Below are 21,278 nucleotides of genomic sequence, written 5' to 3'. Positions count from 1 at the left end.
GAGATTCAGGATGCTGCAAGGAGCTGGCATGTCTATTATGAGAAGTCCCCCTGTTTAAGTATTTTTAATGCCGTATTCAACAGATCTCTGAAGACCATCTACTTATTAAGCTTATCTAAACTTAAACTTTGTAGTTACTTGTTTTAGGTTTAACATATACAGGTGACTAAATAAATCTTCCTTGTAATTATTACATTAATAGTTAACATGACTACAAATATAGTTTTGAACACATTAAGAATTTGAGCACTTATAAGGTACTGACAATTAACTTGCATATCTTAATTATCCTTAACATTTTTAAAGTTAGTTTTTTGTAAGATTAGCTTTATTCCTTTTAAAGTTTGAGCCTTAAAATATTGCAACTTTTGAACTGAGTTCTTTTAGTATCAAAATAAAGTCTTTAATCTAGATAAAGCCCATAGGGAGACTGGAGAGTTTTCTGATTCTTTTATAGTGTACCATTATAAAATATTGCAGTATTTTTTTTTGGTATGGCTTAGTCTATCTCAATGGCTAAAGCTTAGAGTAAGCAAAGACAAAGAAGCTTGATCAATATTACTGTGAACCTGAGTAGACCTTAAGAATTTATAAGTCCTGATGATCAAACATGCATTATTTATTAAACATATGCTGTTACATATTTAAATATTCTAGCAGCTTACTGTTGACCAGTTAGAAAAGACATAAGTAGTTAGACAGACATCTTAAATCAACTTTTGTTAGTCTGAATAGACATTTACAACCTTAAAATTTCATCACCATATACAGTATATTCTAGACCAAAGGTGAGTCTCATATATAGCGCATTGAAGCATATGTAACCTTAAATTTTTGTCATCATATAAAAATTCATACTCATTCAAAATATTTTGGAGATTTGTTGCTTCCTTAGTCTAAAAGGAGGCACAATGATAAACAGCTCATTAGGGATAAGAAGGTTTGTAATTAGTATTCTATCCCACATGGTCATCTAAAGATGGTGGTTAAGTCACAATGCATTTACTCTTTAATCTTAGTAAAACTGGCTGCCAGTCATGTGGTTACTTACATCTTGATGAGGTCATTGGCCAAGATGGATGAGAGTCACATGATTGGTATATAAAAATATCTGTTTTCCTATTATATCTATTTTTTGTGAGAGTCGAATCTAAGTTTCATACACAAATACACGATCACAAATATACCCTAAATAAGAATCACATACATGTTTCATCAAATTAATATTATCTGTATAAAGATTTTAATTATAAGCATTTTATTATAGGTTTAGAGCTGTATTTCTTTACATATTTTATAGATTGTGCACTATAAGAAGTGAACCTACAGTCCTGAGAAAGAGTTTACAACATAATCTTAAGAGATTGTTTGTCGTTTGGTTTGCTTTGGTTTGGATAGCAGAGCACAGAGAAATTGTACAGATAAAAGAATGGAAATCGAGAAAGTGTAGATCAGAGCAAGCTTAGATACAAGATAATTGGGGATCATCTGTCTCTGTAGTAGCAGTTTTCATGATTTGTGAGAATTTGGAAATCAAGTTCATCTATTTTGGGCCATTGACCTTATTGGATTGATGGGGAAGCCAAGGAATGGTGCAGAAATCACATCATGCAATAGAACTCATGTAGGAAATTTATTAGGAGATCCAGCATGAAAAACTGCCTCTTATAATGAACATTCTTCCCGTCAGCCTGGTCCCTGAGCACACAGGACGCTATATTAATTATGAAGCTGTTGGCTGTTTTTTTTTATGGTTTCTTACTAGCTACCTCTGACTTAATTATTAACCCACAATTAGTAATATATTTTTATAAGGACTTATCTTTCCAAGGATGCCATCCTGATGCATCCTTTCTTCCCAGGATCACATGGCCACTCTCTTCTCTTGACTATATTTCCCAGAATCCTCCTCGAATCCTCGTCCCAACTATCTTACTTCCCTATTTGCCAACAGTACTTTACTTATCAACCATTAAGACAACATATACACAGAAAGACTTCCCCCATCAGTCTCTGAGCAGGGACAAGAGACAGGCAGACAGAAGGATGGACGGACAGACAGGCAGGCAGACAGGCAGAGAGAGAGAGAGAGAGCGGGAGAAAGACATCAGAGAGAGTAGGTTTTGATGGGGAGAGGGGTTAAAGAATAAGTGTGCTGCATTTTGTGACTGGTGATGATTTGATTGCTGGCACTAAGACACTGGACAGGTTTGGTGGGGCACCTGGTTCTGTAATGTGGATGGTTCCTAACAGTGATAGATTCTTGTGCTCAGTTAAGCTATTTTTTATGAATCTAAGACCCACGAATAGTGGTGGGCTTCCCCACCTCAAATAACATATCTAGATATTCCCTCACAGGTATGCCCAAGGTTTGCCTCTTAGGTGTTTCCAGATCCTGAAAAGTTAGCCATCAGCACTAAGCATCACACTTGTATATCAACATCCATATAAAAAATTAAGCCACTGGTTAATGAGGCTGTGGTCACTGTAAAGTAAAACAATAAGGAAACCAAGAGAAAGATGTGTATCTGGGTCCCCTGTGGTGTTAGGTGGGAAAGAACAGCCAATGCAAAGATGAATGCATTATGATTTGTAAGCCTTCTTTCTCGTTACATTTATGCTTGGAGACATTTCTATAAATGACTCACTAAATACACAGACTGTCAGGTCACCGAGACCCTAAGGGAAAGGTTCCCCTATGATAGCATTAACTCAACACGGGGACAGGTCATTTACAGTAACAACTGTAAACTAAGAAGATTATGTTAATGACCAAAATTAGCCAGGAGCTCCTGATTGCTAACTAATGCCTACATTATGCTTTGTTGTGTACACAGCCCCATTCTTCCTCCCAGGAACCACAAAGTGATGTATATCTTTAAGATTTGCTCCTTAATTATGCATATGTGAGTGCATATGTGCAGATGCCCACAGAGGCCAGATGAAGGCTCTGGACCCCAGAGCTGGAGTTCTGGACAACTAAGCCACCTAATGTGAGTGAAGGGACCCTAGCTCAGGTCCTTTGGAAAAACAGCACGAGCTCCTTACCACTGAGCCATGTTTTCAGCCCAGAGGGTCTGATTATAGTGTCACACAGAAAAAGACTGAGATGTGAAAGGGATGAAGAGCTTTATAATGTCTTCCTAGTTTCCCACATGGAAGAACTGGTTTCCAGCCTAAGTTGTTGCTTTACCCAGTTCCATAAGTTGCAAGCTTCTTGACAGCACCTCTCTAGTTCAAAAGAAGAAGAGGCTGGTAATCAACAGAGACCTACAACTGGACAGTGTGCAAAGAATGGGGGACTCTGGAGCCCGCAGTCTTAAACAGATGTCCTCATCAAACTCTTTCCTTAAAGCATAGGAATCTATGCAAAAGAAGAGGCAGAAATATGGGAACATAGCTGCCCTTAGGCATAGAGATGAGGACACCCTAAGCAATACTACCTTTCAAGGCACAGAGAATAAATAACTTAATTGTTTTTCATGGAGAAAATGATAGCCACAGGCAAGAGACCTTCTGAAGTAGAGGTGAGAGTAAGACTCCCATCAAAGGAAAATTCTGATAATCAGACAAATAATAGAAGTTTAATAATGTGAATGTTTTTCCTAAAGAAGCTCATAGGTTTACAAGGAAAGAAAACGGGTGCTAGAAAGATGGCTCAGCAATTAAAAGCATTAGCTTCTCTCAAAGAGGACTCAAGTTCAATTCTGAGCACCCACATGATGGCTCACAAACATCTGTTACCTCCAAATCCAGTGACACCGATGTCTCTTCTGAGTTCTGTAGGCACTAGGTGCCCAAGTGACATACAGACATGCATATAGACAAGACATCCAACATGTAAAATTTAAAAGAAGTAAACACAGGCAGAATTCCACTTCTTTAGCAATCTGAAAAGTAAATAATTTAAGTAGTCTTTTACTGGTATTATCCTTGTTTAAATCCTAAAATAAGCTTTTTAAACAGACTAGTATAGAAAATATGTGATACCATTTTCTTACAGGGCAGTGTTGGGGGGAGTAGAACGAAGTTTTGATTTCTCCTTAAAATTTTACATGTAAGAACTTATATTAACAAATATATAAAATAAGCACTTATGAAATATGTAGGTGTATATAAGGTTAAATGTTGACACTATTTTTTCATAACAGTGAGCACCAATATGACACACTTAATAACATGTTCTGTTGAAGAAAGCATGTGAAGTCATGTATCACTATGAAATAGCAAAAAATATTTATCTATAACTCGAAAGTCAAGAATATTTTCTAAGAGTTGACAAGAAAAAAATCAGATTGGCAAGCATCAACTTAAGTAGTATTTACCTACAGCTAACATGATTATGTTTTTAAAAAATAGTGGCATCTACCAAAAAGCTACTATAACCAATAAGTGAATTTAGCAAAATTTTCAGATATAAGCTCAGTATATGAAAACAAAATGTGTTTCTATACACAAACACCCAATGTATTGTAAAGTGTGAATAAAAAGGAAAACAAAGCCCTATGGGATGATGCACATCTGTAACAGTCAACCTCAGGAGAGTAAGACAGAGAACTCCCTACAGTCAGAGACTAGCCTGGACTACATAATGAGACCCTATCTCAAAACCCTAAATATATATTCATAACTAAAAGTGAAACATTAACATCTTCCATAGCCTTCTAATGACTAAATACTTAGGGACAGATCTGACAAAAGAAGCCCAAGATGTAAGCATTGAAGTGAACAAAGCATTCCACTGATTAAACTGTAAGAAAGCAGAGAGACAAACTTTGTTCCGTAGATTAAGGATATATGTGGTAAGGAGGACAGGTCTTCCAGTTAACATGATCCACAAATTCAATTCAACACAGCAAAAATTTTATAAAGAATTTTTAATTGCCAAGAAACTGGTATAAAAGTCAAGAAATTAGAATAGCCAAACAACTTTACAAATAACACTTGAGGCATATAATACTGCAGAAACCAAACCACATAGAATAGTTGTCAAAACAAGTAAGCAAATCAGTGGTCCAAACTAGACATAGACTATCACATGTACAATCAACTGAATGATATACATCTCGCTCCACATACAAAAATTAGCAATAATGTTTGTTCAATAAGTATAGAACCTACAACTTTAAAACTTCCACAGAAAAGTATAAGAAAGAAGTCTTCATGACTTTGTATCAGGCAAATATTTTCAGCAAACAAGACCCACAAAACAGAAGCTTGAGTGGTGGCTCAGTGAGTAAGATTGCTTGCTCTGTAAGCATCTTGGTTCAAATCCCAAGCACCCACATAAAAAACTAGGCATAATGGTGTGTGTTTGTAACTCCAGCATTAGAAAGTAAAACAGAATGGTGTTGGTAGTTTGTTGTCCCACCAGTCTCAGCAAAATGGTGAGTTTCCGATTTACTGAGAGACCTTGTCTCAAGACAGTAAGGGACAGCAAGAGAAGGAAATGACTGGGCACTCATGATCATTCATTGACATGTGTGCACCCACGTGCAAGATTCTGTCTCAAAATAAAAACAGTGCTTAAAACATCCAATTGATACATCAAACTTGGCCAAAATATATTCTCTTCAGAAGTTACTGCATGTCAGGCAGTGGTGGCACACTCCTTTAATCTGAGCACTTGGGAGAGAGACAGAGGCAGGTGCATCTCTGTGAGTTTGAGGCCAGCCTGGTCTACAGAGCAAGTTCCAGGACAGCCTCCAAAGCTACACAGAGAAACTCTGTCTCAAAAAAAATGAAAAAAAGTAATGCAGAGATAATGAAATTACAAGCTTCACATTGAGAAAAATATTGCAAACTTTTATGTCTGATAAAAATCTTGTATCTCTTCCATGAAGAGATCTGAATGTTTATAGCTCAATTAGTAAATATTGGTGAGAAAGTTTAATAGACATGTCACCAAAATCTCAATTACACAAGAAAGATGTCTGCATCATTAGTCACCTGATGTGGGCACATTCAACAATAATCACCACTGTGTGCCTAATGCAACAGATGGCATTGAAAGGACTGATCATCCATGTCTTGCGGAGAAACTGAAGCTGTAACCTTTTCAGATTTCTGGTGGCAATATAAAATTCTATAACCACTTTGGAAAGTAATTTGGTTTATTTTTTTTCATACATCTTGCATATAATCAAACCATTCCACTCAAAGCCATTTATTCAACAGAAATGACAAAAACTTGGCCATGAATGCTCACAGAAGCCTGGGTTCAAATGGGGTGGGACAGAAATGTGAAAGGATGAATGAATTAAAATGTTGTGGCAAAGCTCCTTACTTGAAGACTGTGTAATACCATAGCAATGGCTGAATACTGATAGATAGTACAACACAAAATGATTCTGTTGAATGAAAGAAGCTAGAAAAAGAGTGTGGGCTACATCATTCTGTTTCTATGACAGAGCATGGTGTTGGGGGCTGAACCTGTTGGCATATGCTTCTAAGATCACTCTACTGTGAGGTGCTATCTCAAAAATAAGTAAAAGAATAGTATCAAGAGAAGTTACAACAGAGTGTTGCTGGAGTTGTCTTGTCCCACCATGTTCCTCCATCCTTCTCAACCCCAAATGAAGTCACAAAGACTATATTAACTATAGAACTATGGGCCAATGGTCAGGGCTTCTTATCGGCTAGCTCTGTCTTGTTAATCCATTTCTATTAATCTAAGTATTTCCATGTGGTCTTATCTGTTACTCCTTCCTCCTCTACATGGAGACTGACTCTTCCTGGCATTTCTCTGCCTCTTCTCCCAATCATTCTCCTCATCTCCTAGCCCCACCTATCTTCCTGCCTCTACTTGCCAATCAAAGTTGTATTCATCAATCAATAAGAGAAATATATATACAGAAAGACATTCCCCATCAACAGGAAACAGTAAATCTTCAGCTCACACACACATGTCCATGGGGTCAGTGTGTCCAGGAAAGCTGTAACACAGACAACATGAAACTTATAAGTGAATTTAAATATATGATGGGGTTTTTGTCTTTTATATTTGCCTTTTTAACTCAATTGTGTCCTTTTCTCGCAGTTGTACCCACCCATCATAATCACTTATCACATATAAATGTGTGTGTTTCAGATGTAGATTCTGCATATGAAAGAAAATACATATTCATCTGTCCTCTCTTTCATTACTGTCTCTTGTTCCCTGTTTGTCCTCCCTTGGTCATCCTTTCAACACTGGGTCACATGGTATCTCTTTACTGGTCTGCTCTCCAGCTGCTTCCTCAGCAATTGTTCTCTGTAAGGGTATGTCCTCCTTGTCACCACCCCTCTTCCCACCATGGATGTGCCTCTCTGCCCTCTTAAGACAGAGAACACCCTTAGAGGAACGGTCTGTTTACTTCCTGCATCATCAGCAACTTCCCACACCCCCACCCCATCCTTCAAGTGCTAAGAAAACAACAAAGAGACACAGAATTATAATTACATTTTTAAATGTTTGAATGCTTACATGCCAGCATATTTGAATGTACACATAAAGAAGAAAAATTGCAGATGAAATTCCAGATAATTTTTATCTGTTTTACATTTCTATATTTTATAAATTATCTCCAATGAACAGGCAGCTGATAAACATGATAACGTTGTGAAATAAAACATGGAAGACACAGGCGTACATTTCCATGTTGGAGGAAAAGGCACTATCAAGAAAGATGAGCAAAAATGACTGGAAACGTGTTGTTTGGTCAGTAGTTACAGGACATGATTTAGTTGGGCTGTTCAGGGGCCTTTTGCCCTCACAAATAAGAAGAAAGGAAGTGTGAGGACTTGAAGTAGTTATAAATATGCACTTGCTCTGAAGACAGGAAGTTAGGGGAGTTTACCCATAAGAGTATCAGTGTTCTCCAAAGCAGAAGTCTTTGATCAGACTTTCTGTCACATCAGAACGGGGGTCCTCTGCTCTGGAATGCTAATGCTGAATGGGCTAGAAGCTATTCCTCTTCTCTCCCTGGCATCCTCATGGCTGCAAAGAAAAAAAGGACCTTTTGTTAATCCTGAGATCCCATGCTCTTTGTGACTGGAGATTCAGTGGATGGAACCCGTTTGACCACCGTGACCTGGAACTCCCACATCTCCGGCTGCCTCCTTCCAATGCCAGAATCTTGCCTTCCCTATCTGAAGTGTGTTCATCCAGCGTGGCCCGCATTTGTTCCTGTGAATCTGAGTCCAGGGACTGGCTGGCCATGTTGCAGATGTCACCTCACATTTGGCAAGTCTGGCACCAGCAAAGAAAGGTCATCTTGAAACAGGGTCTTCTACCTTCTCCCTGCTGCCCCTCCCCACTCGGGTCCTCCTTCCTTGTCTCAGAAGGACAGACATACACTGTTTGCATCTTTTACTGCAGAAGAGGCTAGCTGACATCCGTGTCCCTTGTGGCATTGTTTTCTATGTCAAGGAGTAACTGTAAAATTTCTTTAGGAGAAAATGCATAAAGCACTTCTGGGAACATCATCTATTTCTCTCCACCCACTAACAAGTCCACGACAACCCTAAACTCTCTCCTGCTTGACTCAGACTAAGTACTTAAAATAAGAGTTCCTGGGAGTAGTATTTCTTCTCCTTCCACCCTCCATGCTGAGGACTAAACCCAGGGCCTCGTGCTTGCAGGCCAGAGCTCTACCACTGAGCAGCCTCCCAGCCCACATGATCTCTTCCTACTCCTAACCATTAGGAAGAAAACCAGTATCTGGTACAGAATGTGAGTATTACCGGGTATCAGGCATCCTCCCAGAGCATGCAAGCCTCAGGGGCCGTTACAGGAAACACGGTCTCTAAGCAAACATCCCTAAGGCCCAGAGAAATTGCCCTGGCATCCTCACACCTGAATTAAATCCAGAGGCCCCTGGGGCTGGCCCCATTCCAAATCATTTCTCCCTGAAGACTTTGGTCATGCCCCAGAAGGATGGAACAGAGTTCTCCTTCAGATGATGCCAATATTGGCATGAATGTGACTGTTCCCATACATGAGTGAGCGTTTCCTATTTTCTCCCACTTAATTAGCCACTCTTCTTGTTGCTGTCACAACCATTTCCAACAAATTAAGCAACTTAAGAGGAAAAGAGTTTGTTTCGGTTCACGAATTGAAGATATATGGAGGGTGACAGGGAAGGCATGGTGACAGGGAAGGCATGGTGACAGGAGCATGGGGCAGTCAGCCATATTGCATTCTTAATCAAAAATTCAAAGAACAATCAGTTTTTAAATTGAATTTTTATTATTTGTGTGTGCATTAATGAGCATGTGTGTATATGTGTGCGTGCATGTGTACATTAATGAGCTTGTGTGTGCACATGACAACTTTGTTAAGTCGATTTTCTCCTTTAACCTTTTGCATGGGCTCGGAGGACTGAACACAGATCATCAGTTTTGCTCAGCAAAGCTGTACACTGAGCCATCTTACCTGCCCCCATTCTCTCCTTTCTATTCAGTCTAAAACCTCAGCCTATGAAATGGTGCCAATAACGTTCAGTGTGTGCATTTCCACTGCACTTAACTCAGTCAAGAAACTCCCTCACAGACGTGCCCACTAGTCTGTCTCTTTGGTGATTCTATGTCCTGCCAAGTGAAAATACTATTCACCATCACTCCCCGTGCCGAGTGAGCTGAGAATCAGCCCTGAGGTGTGAAACCCATTGTCCTCATGGCAAATGAGGACATCTGGCCAGTTGTGACCACAAAGACACTCTGGTTTCCAAACACATCAAATCTCTGAACCAGAAGCCCAGCCTAATGCCTCCCTACTTTTTGAAACCCGTATTTATAGTAACTAATGGTAACACCATCTAAAGAAAAGGCTTTTAATGTGGAGCAAGTGTCAGTTCTCTTTGAGAGAACTCATGAAAGCCAGGGTGAGCCCCCAGGAAAAATAAACAATGTTTTGTATGAAATTTTTATAAGGAAATTTGTACACTCTTATAAACACCAGTGGTTTCTGAAAGAAACAAAGAAGGAAAGGAAGAAAACAAGGAATGAAAGAGAGAAAGATAGACAGACAGACAGACAGACAAACATAGATAGATACATAATAGATACAAAGAGAGAGGGGGCGAGGAAGGAAGGAAGGAAGGAAGGAAGGAAGGAAGGAAGGAAGGAAGGAAGGAAGGAAGGAAGGAAAGAAGGAAGAATTATCTTCAGGCTCAGGAAGAAGTTCTATGGGCTATGTCTCATAATGGCAGTAACAGGCATCATAGTCCAGGTCCAGTGGCTATTTTTGGGGGGGGGGGTATTGTTTTGGGAGTTTTATTTTTATTTTATTTTATTTATTTATTTATTTGTGGCACATGCTTTTGATCCCAGCACTTGCGAGGCAGAGTCAGGTGGATCTCTGAGTTCAAGGCCAGCCTGGTCTACAAAGTGAGTTCCAGGACATGTAGAGTTGTTACACAGGAAAAACCCTGTCTTGAAAAACAAAAACAGAAGAGATAAGAATAGAGACTATAGTGTCAAGTTTATGAAGCCATGCATCATATCTAAATACGTTTAAAACTGATTTTAGATATGTTAACAGAGACACTATTCATTTAAAAGTGTTACTAAATCGAAAGCCTGAATTAATGAGTTATAGATTCAAACTGATCTTGCTTCCCTTTAAGATAAAATACAGTATAGATGTGCAGATTTGTTACAAAATTAAGTGATTAAAAGACTCGGTAAAAAAAACATTCAAATCTAATTGAATTTTCTGTGATATGTGACAGTAGCATTGAGTCAGGACAGAATAGGAAGGTAAGAATGTTTTTGATCCAAGGAAACATGCAGAGACAAAGGACTGTCCACAGAACTGAGCTTACTGTGGGTGTATGCAACGGAGGTCCAGCGAGAAACTTTTCTCTCTCTTTGCTGCCACCTAAAGGAATATTCTGGAATGGCAATTTCCAACACAATAAAATGCACAATTGAAGAAGCAACATAAGCACTTATAAAATCAAAATCTCTTATTGATGTGCAATTACACACATCTTAATCTAATAAACACTCCAAATTCCACAGCTGCTACGCCAATCAGTAATCTTTCCCAACGCCTAGAACAGTGCCCTGAAAAATACTGCACTGTTTTCATTAGCTCCTTAATGAAACAAATCTGTCACCCAAGTTTCCTGTTCTGGGCCTTGGTTTCTTCTGGTGGAAAACAAGGGATCAAAAGTGAACAATTTCAGGTATCTTTTCAGTCAGGCCAGGTGGCAGGTGAATCTCTCTGAATCTGTCTACACAGAGAGTTTCCAAACAACCATGCCCATGTAGAGAGACTCCGTCTCAAAACAACAACAATAGTAACAAGTAAATTAATGAAAAACAGGTCACATGATAGATACACATACAGACAGACAGACAGATATATAGACAGATAGATAATGTCTTTATCACCAGGCCTGTAATCCCATTACTGGGGATGTAGGATTATTTCAAGTTTGAGACCAGCTTGGCCACATTGAGAGTTTCATGTCATTGAGTGACCTGGACTGAAGACACCATATGTGCTATGAGAATCACAAAAAAGGAACCAAAGGGACGCACATGGCCGAACTCAACAGGGGAGACAGGCTTCCTGGTCAGGTGACATCTGGCTGTGTCGATTCCCAGTCTCCTTAAATCTACTGGGATAAGGACCTGTGCCATGTTAGAAATGCAGTACAGTTCATGTGTGCCTTACACCGTCGCTGTGCATAACTAAGCATCCCCAGATCTGCACCACAGATCTGCTGAGGCATCAACACGCCTGGAGCAGCAATACTGACTTCTTTTCTAAAGTAAGAGATTTGGTACTTATCCCAAGAACCTTGGGAGAAAGCAGAAAAACCAACATTTTAAAGAAATTTCATCTAATCTGATAATTTGATCTGTAACTAATTTGTGGTTTTGACATAATAATGGCAATTCCCACACAGGTCGAATTGAGGAAAATATGAAAAAGGAGAGGAAAATGGGATCACTAATACAAAACTATTATTATATATTACGTTATCTCTCTAAAATATTTCCCTAGACACTTCCTTTTGTTAGGAAGTAACTCTCATCCCTTTCCCTACATGAAATCATTTGCATTCACACTAATAAAACAGATTCCTAGGTTCCTACCCTGAGCCATGAATACATGATACAGCTTGGCTTGGAGTGTGCAATTTTAATTGCTTACCCAACAGGTCCTTGCAGATGTGTCTGAGTAGCATTTATCATCGTCCCCTCAAGATAGATTAATGAAAAAACACATTTTTCCCTTTCTCTTTTGAGTTTGCAATCATCTCATGGTAACACTGCACCCCCTAGTGGAAATTTTTGCTGTTTCATTCCCCTGCATGTAAATTATAAAGATGTTGCTCAAAAACACCTATCACAAAACTCTTGGCAGAAAACAATGAAGAGATGAGGGGAAGAGTACAAGAAAACCCATCTTGATAATCTAGCATTAGGCTTATGCAGATTTACATGTGAATGTATATATAATGTAGGTTTATATAGTGTACACATATTTTAGAGAGGCCCAGGAGCACAAACAAAAGTAGATGGTATTTCTCCCCATTGTACTAAAGAGGAAACTGAGATATATATAAGGAGGGAGAGTTATTTGTCCTAGGTAAACAAAGCTCTCTGTTGGTTTCTGCTTCACCCCAGATTCTGGAGTACCAATCAAATTGACTCCTGTGACTCTCCAAAGTGTGCCTGTGCATGTGTCTGACCAGTGCCGGATCTTAACTGCAGGACCCCTGGCTCCTTCTCTGCCCCCTCTCCTTTCCCCTTTCTTTGGTCCTTCCTCTTCCCCCTTTCTCTGCTCCCCTTTCTCTCCCCCTTCCTCTGCCCCTTCCTCTGCCACCTTCCTCTGCTCCCCTTTTTCACTCTATAGCCCATGTTCTTTTGGTCCCAGACTCTGCCATTATCTTTGCATTCAGATGGCAAATTGACACTGCCCCCTACATCATCAGAACACACCATGTGTGTAACAGCTCCGCTGAGTAAGACTTCCTAGTGCCCGGTGCCAACTCAGCCACCCTGTGCAGTCAGCACCTGCTCCCTACTCTTGCTTTAACTGATCACATTTCACCCTGCATCTTTAAAATTGGGGTTGTAGCGACCCCATTTTAAAGGGGGAATTGTGACAAGTTGCATTTGGCTGCTTTACTTCGCTTCTCTATTCCTGGTGCAGAAGCATCATGGATGCTCTAAAGCAGAGCGTCTCAGTAAGACACTCTCTTGAGGCTTCAAAAGTTTTAGGAAATTTGACATCCTGAGGTCTCTGTAAAGCACCAAATCCACTTGTACGTGAGGCTACAGAGTTGACATTATAATAACGGAAATGCTCACAGGAACCCTTTGATTGATGGTTGGTTGGTTGGTTGGTTGGTTGGTTGGTTGGTTGGTTGGTTTTTGGAAACAGGGATTCTCTGTGTAACATCTTTGACTGTCCTGGACCTCGTTTCATAGACCGGGCTGGCCTTGAAAGAACTCACAGAGATCCGCCTGCCTCTGCCCCTGAGTGCTGAGATTAAAGGTGTGTGCCACCACCACCCAGCCTCATCAGATCCTTCTTAACTTACAGGTACTTTTCAATTTTTAACAGCTATTAAATCACTTGTCAATGCCTGCTATTCTTTTGGCACTTTAGAGCAGGCTGTTCCTGTCAGCACTTTAGACATGAGGAAATGAACGGACAGAGAATTCCAAGTGCTAAAACTGTTAGCTTCAACCAGCTTACAGCAAGGAAGCTGTGCGAATGGTTTTGTGGCCACTGAGGTGTGAGTGTGGTTTCATATCAGAGAGATCATGGGTAAACATAGCATCATTGGCTATGATTTTTGAAGACTGGTTTTAACATCTGATTTTATTTGAGTTCTTATTTGAGTGTTCTTAAATCACACGTAATGATACTGCTACCTGAGTAAAGCACTAGCTGTTGAATAGCAAAACAACAAACAAACAAAAATAATCTCAGGTGAGTCATACAGTCCTTAGTGACAGAGCTGGAATTTGACCCCAGAAACTTTCATCTTAGTAAGTATCCCTTGTAACAGAGGAGTGCCCTGCAGGTGTATGTGACAAATTTAGCAAGGCCTATGAGTGTGCACAGGAACGTGGCTCCCTCCACATGGCTCTGTCACCTGGATGTGTCAGTTACTTGCCTTACTGCTGTGACAACTAATGCTAGTATTTATTGGGTTCACAGTTCTAGGAGACACAGTCCGTTGTGTCAGGGGAGGTGGGAGGAACAGGATGTGGCTGGTCACATCATGGTGTTCACATCCAAGAAGCAGAGAGCAGTGAGAGCCAAACAACTATCAGCATTCACAGATAAAACATGTGAGGTTTTAGTTATCAGTAACTGAACCTGGGAATCCATGTGGATAGCTATGTGTAGTTCTGTTAAAGGACAGGTTCACACCAGGCATACTTTCTGACCTCAACCAGCTGCTGTGTCTCAGGCTGGCTTTCCTGTTCCCTAGCATCTGTCAAGCTTTGAGGGATCCCACTAAAGGTCTGGAAAGGTTAACTTTCTCTCTTGGTGTTCTTACATGATTGGCTACAGGAATGGCTCTGACTTCTTATCTCAGGTTATTCCTCGCAAATGTTCAGATGCTGTGATTTGGTTCCCTCCAAAAGTACTTGAAACTGTTAACTACGACAGTTCTATTTTAATAACTTTTCCTGTCACTTCGATGTTAATTTGAAAAGTAAAACTAAAATTACAATGAAACTGCTTGTTTCAGTAAGTAATGAACTGAGAGGCAATCATTTTACTCTGAACAAATTCACTGGCTATATGATTTCCTTTTACTCAGCATAATATTTGCATTATAGACAGCCAGCTCCTGCTGATTCAGTCACCTTCCCTTAACTAGTAACTAGTTTGTGATAGGGAGTGACAAATGCTGTGTCTACACTCCAGCAAAGCCAACCTACTAGTCTACAAAAGACCTTCATTAGGCAGGAGGTTCTCAAATTCCCAGCTGTGTCACAATAACCAGAGGGCTTGCTAATACCAAGATCCCAGGCCTGCAGAATGGCTCGGTGGGTAGAGGCTCTTGATGCCAAACCTGGGCACCTACATTTGATTCTGAGAACCCACAGGATCTAAAGATAGATCTGTCCTGTGACCGCCACAGTCATCCTGTGGCGTGTGTGCACACTCACTCAGTCACTGCATAAATAACTAAAAAAAAAAAAACTCAGGTTACAGGAGCCTTGCTACCAAAATTTCCAATTCAGCAAGTGTGAGGTGCGGCTCCAAACACTGGATTACTAACCAGCTCCCCAGGTGCCTGACTGGTGCTGGGGAACACTCTTCAGAACTACTGCTCTAGTATGGAACCTTGAGAAACTTCTCTAATGTGTCATGCCACAAAACCTTTGAAAGGTGTGCACAGACTCTCACATAATGTATTGTGCTAAGATGTCTGCAGAAAGCAAAGTGTTTTAGACTTGATGCAAAGAACAAATGACACAGCAACAGCACAAGAGGACTTGGAAATTTTTAAACAGTTAAGATGCAGCTTTGCAAATGAAATTACAGCAATAGTCTAAAGAGACAGCTGGAACTCCTGGTCCTGACTGTACAAAAAGACAGTGCTACCGAGGACCAGTGGGGACTGGTATCTCCAGAAGCATCATTTGAACTATCAAAGGACACATCCATCCCCTAAACATTCCGTGTTATGTTAGAAATCTGGGAGATACATAGGGGAGCTTGGAAAGAGAGAAAGAAGGAAAGAGAGAGGGGAGGAGAGAGGGGGGAAGAAAGAAGGAAAGAAAGAAAGAAAGAAAGAAAGAAAGAAAGAAAGAAAGAAAGAAAGAAAGAAAGAAGGCAGGGAGGGAGGGAGGGAGGGAGGGAGGAAGGAAGGAAGGAAGGAAGGAAGGAAGGAAGGGAAGGAGGGAGGGAGGGAGGGAGGGAGGGAGGGAGGGAGGGAGGGAGGGAGGGAGGGAGGGAGGAAAAAGATAATTCTGCTCAATGCTTTGATGCTTTGATGTTTGGGGTCTCAGCAAGAGAGTAAAGGCCAAGGATGATGGAAACAGAAAGTATCAAAGACCAGGGGATGCAAAGTCTGAAAGCAATGTCCAAGGCCAGCTGTGGAGGGGATGCTAACACTGTGTGAAGTTTGTTTGGCCAGCTTTGCTTGATGTGTTTCACAGTGTGGAGGAAAGCTTGGCTAGTATGACAGGAAGACAGAAAAAAGGGAAAATTAAAGAGATGTGGAAAAGGAGCCAGCCATGATGAGTGTAGCTTCTTGTGATGCCAGCACTCCAAAGACTGGGGCTAGCTAGCCTGGGCTACATGGTGACACCCCATCTAAGACACCTCCCAGTGGGGCTGGGTGATATGCAGTTCTGGCAGATGACCTGGTGCTGGTGATGGGGAAAGTTCTGAAAACTGGTCAAGCCTCAGCAGGAGGTGTCCCAAGTGTCACCAGGAACATCTGGGAATGTGAGCACAAGTCACACATTGCTTTATGGCGTTGGGCGAGAGAGAAAAGTGCAACACGAGTTTTCTCAGGGTTTCCCTTTATTTTCACCCAGTCTTTATGAACCAAGATTGCTACTAACTCAATTTAACATCGCAAACATTAAATTACAGCACCTGTTTCACAGCCTTCACCTATTTGCCATCATGAACACTTGCAAACTTTGTTGAAAAGTTTGTACACCGACCTGCAAACACAAACAATTCTGCCTTGATTTCTGGGGGGCCCTGTGGAGAGTACCACATGCAATAATGTCTTCGCTCAGCAGAGGGAGCTGTGGCCCTGTATCTACGCTGTGGTGACTTTCTGAGAGGTCCTATGAGGCTTTGTAAATTTGAAAAGGTTGACAACCCTCTTACACTTTCTCCTTAAAATGTCATTTCTAATTTCACTAATGAGCTATGGACTCTGAGCTCCTGTTGTCAGGCATTGGAATCTTTACAAATGATTTGTTCCTATGGTATCCACTCCAGGTATTTTTTTTTTAGATGCCCTGATTTTAGACAATGTACTTCATTTCATAAAATTGCTTTTTAGATGTAAGTCCCAATTTTTGAAAAAGATTTATTCATCTGTATCTACATGAATCTGCATGCCTTCCTACCCTGGGAAGCCAGAAAGCATTATATCACCTTGAGCTGAAATCACAGGTGATTGTGAAGAATTTAGTGTAGATGCCCAGAACTGAGACTTGGTCCTTGGCATGGCCAGCAAGTATTCTCACCACTGAGCCAACTCTCCAGCCTCAGAAGTCCCAATTCTTAAGATTTTTAAGCCAACTTTTCTAATTTAGGGTGGAGTGAGTGAGTGTGTGTGTGTGTGTGTGTGTGTGTGTGTGTGTTTACTAAAGTTAATCTCCTGCACTTGAATACAGAACATCCCTATACACAAGTAATTCTTTTTTTTGCATAATCTTGCAAATTTTTGATGCCAGGGTGATTTGAGAAATTTTTTTACCAAACACAAAATGCTATTGGCAGATGGTAATATTCTTTTTTTTCTCAATATATGTTTTTATTTAAATTAGAAACGTGAAGGCTTCACATGTCAGCCCCAGCTCCCTCTCCCACTCCTCTTCCCTTGTCCCTCCACCAGTCTCCCAGTCCCCACCCAATCCCCACATCATTCCCCAGGGAGGGTGAGACCCTCCTTGGGGGGATCTCTAAAGTCTGTCATTTCATCCTGGGCAGAACCTAGGCGATAATACTCTTTAATTATGTTATTCCAGTTAACCTTACAGAAAGATCAAAGCCAGAAAAAGATCCTAAAAATCAGTCTTTCTCAAAAATGATAAAGAGTTTTGCTAAAATCAAGTCTCAGACACTCGCAATTCCATATTGATCAATTTCCGTGATGTCTGTGGTGCACGGTCTGCTAACTGGCAGCCGTGTTAATAATACTCCTTCCTCCATTGTTACGCTTGACTAGCACATAAGATAACTTCATAAAACAAGCCAATCACACATAAGTGTGAGCTGTTTCTTGGCTCTCATAAAGCCCTATAAGGAAAGCTCCATGACAGTGGCCAGTCCGAAAGGAGGGACAGTGTTTGTCAATAAGGGTTCTTCTATAACACATTTGGAAAGTTCTCTGGAGCACTGGCTTTTATTGCGCTTTCCTACAAACTGAATTCCAAGGTCTTAGCCCTCAAACTGGAAGGGAGCTAGGAATTACCTAGTAACCTAGGAAATGATGGCTCTGGGAGATGCAGCTTTCTCTTCCTTGACTGGAACAGGATGCTACAAGGCTAGCTGCTGCTAACTTGGCCTGAGATTCGTTTGCTTCCCCGAGGTTGCATAACGATTGTGGCTATTCTTTCTGGTCATGATGATCTTGACAGGCAGACAGCAAAGAGAAACTAACCAATACAAAGATCAAAAGACAATTCCTGAATCCATGAGGCAAAATCTTAATGTCTGGGTAGCTAGCCTAGCAATGCTGGCTTGACCAAGAAGGGTGGAAATGCAGGCTTCATCAAGGATCATAACAGACATGCTAGAACTAGCCTGTTAATAGCAGAACCAAGTGAAGGATGGCCCATGTCCACCTAGCCTGGGTCCCTGCCTCCCCCTCCACCCCTGACCCCCAGCCTGGATCTCTGCCCACCACACCCCACCCCTGAGCCTGTGTCCCTGCCCCCCAGCCTGGACCCCTGCCCTTCAAGCCACTACAAACTGTTCTCCTGAGCAGGAGACAAGCAGGGTCCAAACAAAGTAAACAAAGCCAGCCACACCTCCAGCTGTTGACAGATCCTGGACCTTGTGCCATGCTGTATGTCCTTCCTGCTTTTAATTGAGTTGTACACTGAATTCTGCATGTTTCTAGGACAGGGAAGGAGAGGTGTCTTCATAAATTCCAAGAGTTTTGCTTAAGCCAATACATAGTAATATAATCAGGGCTTATTAAAAAGCTTTGCAGACTGGCTCATAAGAGGCAAAAAAAAATATCCCCAGCATGAAAAGGTGACCCTACAGCTGCAAGGACTTTTTAGAAGTTAAGAACAACTGTTTGTAACGTATGATAAACAAGCCTTCATATATACTGCGTGTCTAAGAGCTTGTGGCCTTTCTTCTTTTGCTGACCGGGGCGGGGGCAGCCACCAGCTTTCTGAGTGAGGCTAGGGACAAGTGACCATTGGAACATTTGTAGCTTTCATGCAGCAGAGAGTCAGGGGCACTGGGAGAGATGCTCAGCAGAGTCTCCTTCTGTTCTCTGATGGTAAAAGTTATCCCTCTAGTAGAAAGCACTGACTTCCCCTGGCAGCTCTCAATCCACCACTGAAATCCTTGTTCAGTTGTCCTATGAAGCACATGCCACTTGCCCAGCTATATGGTAATCCATGGAGCCAAGACTGCCAGTCACTCCCTGTAATCTGTGTGTGCACATGTGATCACAACATGTATGCACACGTGTATGGCTGTGTGAAAGTCCAGCAACAACTCTGGGTGCTTTCATCCACCACTCCCCACACCTGGTAGTTTTGTTTTGTGACAGGGTTTCTCCTTGAACCTGGAACTCACCAGTTCCAGTAGTCTTCCTGGCCCGTGGGCCCCAGTCCTTCTGAACCCACCTTCCCAGCACTGGAATTACAGTCACACACTGCCGTGCCAGCCTTCTATCGGCTGAGTCACCCATCACCACACCGAACAGTATTGTGAACCCACATCATTCCTACTGCAGAATGAGACACGCACTGGCTTCATGCATTTGGAGAGAAGGAAGTCATTTTGTACAAAGTTCTGTTTCCTTTGTCGGTAATGGTTTCACATCTCCCTGAATGCCGAGACCTACTTGAAGATGGAAGCATGGTGCAAAATCGAAACCATGACGTCTACTTTGCACTGCAGATTCCTGTCTGGAACGTTAACTGAGAGCAAAATGTTCTGGTTATAAACGCGGTGGTGAGTGACCCTTTTCTGTTTGCAGTGGGAGAAACTCCAGATGACCACAAGCGAAAGAAGGAAAATATTCTGCTCTGTCACGTTCCATGTCATCGCGGTCACCTGTGTGGTGTGGTCTCTGTACGTGCTGATCGATCGGACAGCGGAGGAAATCAAGCAAGGTAACGACAATGGTAAGGACATGGCTCCCCTCCCCCCTCCTCCCCTGGATTCTCATGAGGGCGTCCAAGGGTTGACAGGGAGCTGTGGCCAGAAGTTTGGGTTTCCAAGTGGACGCCTGCGCAAGGGTTAGCACTTGTAACCAAACCTTCCCCAATTCTCTCCTTGCTCAGCTCTGTCTAAAAACCATGGACCACTGTTAGGCCCAGGTGAAACTTGTGGGGAAGACACATCACCTCTTCAGACTTCCCAGAAGCTCGCTGAGTGTCAAGCTCTGTCTGACGCGGAAACACAAACTGTCAGAAAAGCGGAGAGTTTCCCGGCTGTGTGGCCCATGTCTTTAATTCCAGGACTAGGGAGGCAGAAGCAGTCAGATCTCTGCATGAGAGGCCAGTCTAGCCTACAGAGTGAGTTTCAGGATAGTCAGGACTATACAGAGAAACAAAGAAAAGGAAAGGAAAGAAGGATGAAGGGAAGGGGGGAGGGAAGGAGGGAGGGAGGGAGGGAGGGGGGGAGGAAGGAAGGAAGGAAGGAAAGTGCTTTAAAGTTTCATTTAATTCACCCTACCTGTTGCATCTTTGAAGGCACACAGTAACACTGTAGTATACAATGTGTGCTGGGCAATTTGATGCAGTGGACTAGCAATGTAGTTGAAAAATTTAGCTATGCCCAGTTTGTGAAGAGTGGTGTCTGGGCCACAAAGAAAGACATTCCAAAATATACTTATGTTTGTAGCCTTCCCAGACTTGCCCACATGGGGGCAGCAGAGCACACCAGCATGCCTGTGCTCTGAGCTCCCGGAAGTGGGATGGACTTTGAAGGCTGCAGGACTCCTGGCCTGCAAGGTTGTTTAAGATGCCCTGGAGATAGCCTTGAAGGTCTAGAGTTCTTTTCTAGAAACAAAATCAAAGAAAAGCATATGTCTAGTCTAAACACTAGAGACACAGGTAGGATGGGATGTTTTCGGAATTCATTTATACAGCATCAACTCATTTATAAACTGCATCAGTTACAGCAAGCCTCTGCTTTGCCACATTACGGATCTGCCCAGAGGCTCTTGCTTCTAAGGTGTCAGATCACATCTGGATTAAATAAATCCTCATTCCCTGCAGATAGGATCTCAAAAAATAATAATTGCACATAACAAGTTCCAGACCCCCAGCTGTGCCTAAATGGAAAGCAGAGAAATCCCATCTCACATCACCCAACTCTCCCCTTGGGAGCAAAGCGCTCCTAGCTAGGCAGGGCAGATCTCATG

At 41.7% G+C, this 21,278-nt stretch overlaps 1 protein-coding gene across 9 annotated transcripts in view; it reads left to right on the top strand.

The window, feature by feature from the left end:
• Positions 1-21,278, top strand: part of Marchf1 (membrane associated ring-CH-type finger 1) — a 789,032-nt gene that overhangs the window by 755,764 nt on the left and 11,990 nt on the right. For 7 of the 9 annotated variants that reach the window (XM_040742223.1, XM_040742224.1, XM_040742222.1 and 4 more), the window contains one exon: positions 19,887-20,034. In XM_040742223.1, coding sequence (XP_040598157.1) covers positions 19,887-20,034 — 148 coding nt within the window. The remainder of the gene's footprint in view (positions 1-19,886; positions 20,035-21,278) is intronic. The other 2 variants (XM_040742229.1, XM_040742226.1) reach the window with 1 other exon arrangement.

This window comes from Mesocricetus auratus, unplaced genomic scaffold, assembly GCF_017639785.1.
Source record: "Mesocricetus auratus isolate SY011 unplaced genomic scaffold, BCM_Maur_2.0 Super-Scaffold_6731, whole genome shotgun sequence".
Lineage (NCBI taxonomy): Eukaryota > Metazoa > Chordata > Mammalia > Rodentia > Cricetidae > Mesocricetus > Mesocricetus auratus.
This window is presented reverse-complemented; position numbering and strand designations above follow the sequence as displayed.